The sequence below is a fragment of the Oncorhynchus clarkii genome, chromosome 27 (genome assembly GCF_045791955.1).
Source record: "Oncorhynchus clarkii lewisi isolate Uvic-CL-2024 chromosome 27, UVic_Ocla_1.0, whole genome shotgun sequence".
Classification (NCBI taxonomy): Eukaryota; Metazoa; Chordata; class Actinopteri; order Salmoniformes; family Salmonidae; genus Oncorhynchus; species Oncorhynchus clarkii.
The window spans coordinates 39,862,886-39,869,047 of record NC_092173.1 but is presented as its reverse complement, the minus strand read 5'-3'; the positions used below and the strand labels follow the sequence as shown (position 1 = coordinate 39,869,047).

Here is a 6,162-nt window from a genome sequence, read left to right as displayed (position 1 = left end):
AGCCAAATAAACAACTGCCAGAAGTGGAAACAACTGGCAAAGGTTGGCTACTTTGAAGGATCTCAAATAAAATATATTGTTTAACACTTTTTTGGTTACTGCATGATTCCATATTTGGTATTTCATAGTTTTGATGTTTTCAATATTTTTCTAAAATGTAGAAAAATAGTAAAAATAAACAAAAAGCCTTGAAAATGTAGTTGTGTCCAAACCTTTGACTTGTACAATCTGTTGAAGTGTGTCAAATATGTTTGAGAACACTATGTTAAAAGCACTGTGTGGGCTTGTCCCTAGGATTACCAAAAGACAAAGAGCTGGATCAGTGGTTCACCATTCAGGGCCTTCTTTGCGACCATCAGTTTACCTACCCGGGACAAACCATGAGCTAGACAAAAACCTTGTCTATGATGAGAGAGGGAGTTGGGATACTGACAGAGGCTGGGCTAAGTTGTTAATATGAGCAAAGCAGTGGATAGATAAGTGCAGATTTCTGACATTATGGAAATAAAAATGTATATGTGTCATGCTATTCCAGAAGTTTCATTTTTGTGTAACAATTTCAACACACACGTAAAATAATACTACAATGATCATTTATTTCAAACCTATACTATTTCTGTTTTTTTATGTATGTGTTTAAATCGTCATATATAAAAACATGTGAAGGCATGACAGATGTAATTTGTATTCTTTTTTTACTTGAAATAAAATGTAATTGTTCTATTTTTTTATGTATGTTTTTAAATTGGCATACAAAAAAAACCCTTTGGGAAAGCAGAAGCTTACAATTATCTATCCACTGCTTGCTCATAATAGCAGCGTAACCCAGACTCTGTCACTATCCCACCTCCCTCTCTCATCCTGTACCCCGGGGACACAATAAACACCAGAACCACATCCCACTCGTTGAGAGGGAGTGTATGGGCAGTTCCAGCGTCTTACGGGGCACTTTCACCTCTATAAAAGAGGAACCCTTCTGTCTGCCCTCACAGACACAGCTGCCCTGCTGAAGGCTGGCATGGCACTGAGTACAGGAGTGGTTCTCCGGCTGCTGGTGGTGGTGATGAGGGGTATAGCTGCTCCAGCCCGAATCTGCTCTCTGCTGGGCCAACCTGCTCTGCCGCTCCTGTCTGCCGAGGGGGACATCAACATTGGGGCAGTGTTCGGTATACATAGGAATGCCCTCTTCAAGGTCCATTCGTTCACCTCCAGACCAGAGAAAACACCCTGTATCAGGTATGTGTTGAAAAACAACTATCTGTGGGTACTTTTAGCATTTTGGTAATATTTACAAATTTTTTCTGTGATACTAAACACAATACTCAACTCATCTCAACTGAGTATATCAGTTTTGCTGGCATATGTGATTGTGGCATATGCGATTCCTGGCTTCAACTAACTTATTTTTTTGGTTTGTTATCACTGTCCAGTTTCAACCCACGTGAGTTCCAGTTTGCACAGACCCTGATCTTTGCCCTGGAGGAGATCAACAACAGCAGTGATCTGCTCCCAGGGCTGTCTCTGGGTTACCAGGTCTATGACTCCTGTAGCTATGCCCCCCTGGCCATCCACTCAGCCCTGGCCCTGATGAACAGCCCTGGGCCTGAGGACAGCCTGGGAGACCCTTCCTCCTGTTCCAGATCTCCAGCCGTGTTGGGTATTGTAGGGGAGTCAAGCTCCACATCCACCATCGGAATATCATCCCTGGTCGGACCATTCAGCATCCCTGTGGTGAGACACCTTCTGGTTGTGGCTCTTTAGAGGTAGTTTCATCAATGTCAGCTATGTATGAAAGATCAATTCAAATCTTCCCGTTTCTTCCATACAGATCAGCCACTTTGCCACCTGTGCTTGTCTGAGTAACAGAAAGAAGTTCCCCTCCTTCTTCAGAACCATCCCCAGTGACTTCTACCAGAGCAGAGCCCTGGCAAAGCTGGTCAAACACTTTGGATGGAACTGGGTGGGAGTGGTGAACAGCAACAATGACTATGGTAACAACGGCATGGCCACATTCATGGAGGCAGCGTGGCATGAAGGGGTCTGTGTAGAGTACCAAGAGTCCATCCACCGCACAGACCCCAGAGAGAAGCTCCTAGAAGTCGTCAAGGTCATCCGGAGGGCCACAGCCAGGGTGGTGGTACTGTTCTTGACCTTGGGGGAACTCATCCCCCTGATGAATGAGATGGCCCTGGAGGGAGACCCAGGGCTTCAGTGGGTGGGCAGCGAGTCCTGGATCACAGCCAGACTGCTGGCGGATAACAAGGCCTACGGCTTCCTGAGGGGAGCGGTTGGCTTTGCCATCAGGAATGCCAGGCTGGATGGTCTGGGAGGGTTCCTAGACAAGGTGCACCCCTCCCAGGCACCAGACAACACCCTGCTCAGGGAGTTCTGGGAGACTGTGTTCCAGTGCTCCTTCGAGGGGGGCAGCAGCACTCTGTGCACAGGAACAGAGAGCTTAGCAAAGCTGAAGAACCAATACACTGACGTGTCAGAGCTGAGAATATCCAGTAAAGTGTACACAGCTGTATATGCTATTGCACACGCTCTGCACAACCTACTGACAGACTTAAAGAATTACACAGACAGCGGCAAAAGACCAGTCTACACACCACAGCAGGTGAGCAAGCTCCAGATACGACAAAACATAAATAACATATCTTATGAATCATTCCACTCTCTGTGTCTCTCCCTGCGTGTTTCCCTCTCTGTGTCTCTCTCCCTGTGTGTTTCCCTCTCTATGTCTCTCTGTATCTCTCTGTGTCTCTCTCTCGCTATCTCTCTCTCTCTCTCTCTCCCTCTCCCTCTCCCTCAATCTCTCTCTCCCTCTCCCTCTCCCTCTCCCCATGTTGTTGAGCAGGTGCTACAGTACCTGAAGGAGGTGAGGTTTAGAGTAAAGACAGGAGAGGACATCTGGTTTGATGATAACGGAGATGTGGTGGCGTGCTACGACCTAGTGAACTGGCAGCAGGAGGAGGATGGGACTCTGCAGTTCCATGCTGTGGGGCTGTATGATTCCTCGATGCCCCCTGAACAGCGCATTACCTTCAACAAGGGAAAACTGGTCTGGGCAGGGGGCCAGGCAGAGGTAGGACTAAATACATGTTGAATATGTTTCAAAAGCATAACATATGCAAATCTCAAACCACTGCAAATGTAAAACATACATTCTTTAATGTATACATAATCCACATAGTCTATCTCAATTGTCTTCTTTTGCATTGGTAATATAACTTCCACAAGTAGTGACATTAAAACATTTCTGCACGTTTATTTATATAAAATACACCAATATTCAGACATCTTGAATTTCTCTACAGGCACCTGCATCAGTGTGCAGTGAGAGCTGTCCCACAGGCACTCGTAAGGCTGTACAGAAAGGAAAGCCTATATGCTGTTATGACTGTGTACCATGTGCGGAGGGAGAGATCAGTAATATCACAGGTAATATATAATGCATTTAGGGCTACCTTCAATACTTTCAAGCTCTGTCACTGCCCAACAAGACTAATAGATATCAAAAAACACATGACACAGTGACACACTGATTCATGGAATGAATGACTTTCTAATCCTTTTACAGATTCTAACGGCTGCTATCGATGTGACTTGGAGTATTGGTCCAATGAAAAAAGGGACCTCTGTGTGTTGAAACCAGTTGAATTCCTCTCCTATGAAGAAATGATGGGCATAGTTCTGGTGTTTTTCTCCTTACTGGGGTCCGGTGTTACTACTCTGGTAGCTGTGGTGTTTTCAATTCATAAGGACACCCCCATCGTCAGAGCCAACAACTCTGAGCTGAGCTTCCTGCTGCTTTTCTCCTTGACTCTGTGTTTTCTGTGTTCTCTTACTTTCATTGGCCGGCCCTCTGAGTGGTCCTGTACGCTGCGCCACACAGCGTTTGGGATCACCTTCGTCCTCTGCATCTCTTGTGTTCTGGGGAAAACAATAGTGGTGTTGATGGCCTTCAGGGCTACACTTCCAGCCAGTAATATCATGAAATGGTTTGGTCCTCCACAGCAGAGACTCAGTGTTCTGGCTTTCACTCTCATACAAGTCCTGATCTGTGTTCTTTGGTTAACAGTCTCCCCTCCTTTCCCCTACAAGAACATGAAAACTTATAAGGAAAAGGTCATTCTAGAGTGTGATGTGGGTTCAGCTATTGGTTTCTGGGCTGTGTTGGGGTATATAGGACTCCTGGCTGTCTTGTGCTTTGTGCTGGCTTTTCTGGCTCGAAAGCTGCCTGATAACTTCAATGAGGCCAAATTCATCACCTTCAGCATGCTCATATTCTGTGCAGTCTGGATCACCTTTATCCCAGCTTATGTCAGCTCTCCTGGGAAGTTCACAGTAGCTGTGGAGATATTTGCCATTCTGGCCTCCAGTTTTGGTTTACTTTTCTGCATATTTGCTCCTAAATGTTTCATTATATTGCTGAGGCCAGAGCAAAACACCAAGAAACATATGATGGGGAAGACATCCAATGATACACGATATTAAAGAAACACATTATGGGGAAGACATCTAATGACATACGATATTAAAGAAACATATTTTGGGAAAGGCGTCAACCAAAGCCCTTTAGGATGAATACTGACCATTGGCTTATTCAAAGTCTTTCTAAACACAGACACATCTAAGTCAGTCATGGGTTAAACTCATCCCCAGGCTCAATTGATACCAAAAAATAGAGCCTGGAAACACTGTGCAATGAAGTGTTACTTGAAAGGGGAAGGGTTCAAATCAAGGCAGGATAGAGAGAGCCTGCTACAGTTTGACTATGAAAACTGCAGAAAACCTCACAATGATCATATGACTTTTAGGAAGCCCCGACTGATTCTGAGTTTGGGCATATTTCTTATTTTATTTATTTCACCTTTATATAACCAGGTAGGCTAGTTGAGATGAAGTGCTCATTTACACATGCGACCTGTCCAAGATAAAGCAAAGCAGTGCGACACAAACAACAACACAGTTACACATGGAATAAACAAACATCAAATCAAATCAAATCAAATCAAATTTATTTATATAGCCCTTCGTACATCAGCTGATATCTCAAAGTGCTGTACAGAAACCCAGCCTAAAACCCCAAACAGCAAGCAATGCAGGTGTAGAAGCACGGTGGCTAGGAAAAACTCCCTATAAAGGCCAAAACCTAGGAAGAAACCTAGAGAGGAACCAGGCTATGTGGGGTGGCCAGTCCTCTTCTGGCTGTGCCGGGTGGAGATTATAACAGAACATGGCCAAGATGTTCAAATGTTCATAAATGACCAGCATGGTCAAATAATATTAAGGCAGAACAGTTGAAACTGGAGCAGCAGCACAGCCAGGTGGACTGGGGACAGCAAGGAGTCATCATGTCAGGTATTCCTGGGGCATGGTCCTAGGGCATGGAGTCAATAATACAAAACAGTGTGTGCAAATGAGGTAGGATAAGGGAGGTAAGGCAATAAATAGGCCATAGTGGAGAAATAATTACAATATAGCAATTAAACACTGGCGTGATAAAATGTGCAGAAGATGAGTGTGCAAGTAGAGATACTGGGGTACAAAGGAGCAAAATAAGACATTTACATGTGAGAGATAGGCGTGAACTCACTTCCTTGTTTAGCCTAATTAGTTTGTAGAGGGCAGGTTCTAAGGGTTTTGTTGGATGGTGATGGACTGAGATATCAGCCAATGTAAATCCGCTCCTGCCATGGGCTCCATTCCTGTCTCTTCATGAGACATTGTGAGAGATGGTTCGAAAGAGAAAGAGAAAGAGCCGGCTGGTAAACAAGATCTGTCACAGGTACATGGATGTTCAATAAGTCCTGAACACACATCCAACAGCACATTATGCCTAGCAGCCATATCTACATGGGTGTGGTCGCACATTATGAAAGTCAAGACAATAATGAAGCAGAAAGAAAATGTATTATTTTGACTATGTTTCTCACTGCTCTACCCCAGCGGCCACTGACAGCCTGCTGTGCTTCCACAGGCCCCCTCAGTGACCCCCTCAGTGACCCCCTCAGTGACCCCCTCAGTGACTGCTGCTGCCCAGTCCAGGTCCAGATCAGGAGCCCACACACAAGCCCCTTACTGAGCCTCTGTCTCACAGGCCTGCTCTGGACAAGCATGGTCTACTATCTCATCAAAAACAACATTGACTTCTTAAAC

At 45.0% G+C, this 6,162-nt stretch overlaps 1 protein-coding gene across 1 annotated transcript; it reads left to right on the top strand.

Moving 5' to 3' along the window:
* The first annotated feature begins 1,018 nt into the window (after positions 1 to 1,018).
* Positions 1,019 to 4,497, top strand: LOC139385788 (extracellular calcium-sensing receptor-like). The gene is made up of 6 exons (XM_071131036.1): positions 1,019 to 1,236; positions 1,431 to 1,731; positions 1,829 to 2,617; positions 2,858 to 3,085; positions 3,318 to 3,441; positions 3,581 to 4,497. Exons 1-6 carry the CDS (start codon positions 1,019 to 1,021, stop codon positions 4,495 to 4,497), a joined length of 2,577 nt encoding a protein of 858 aa, XP_070987137.1.
* The last annotated feature ends 1,665 nt before the right edge of the window (positions 4,498 to 6,162 follow it).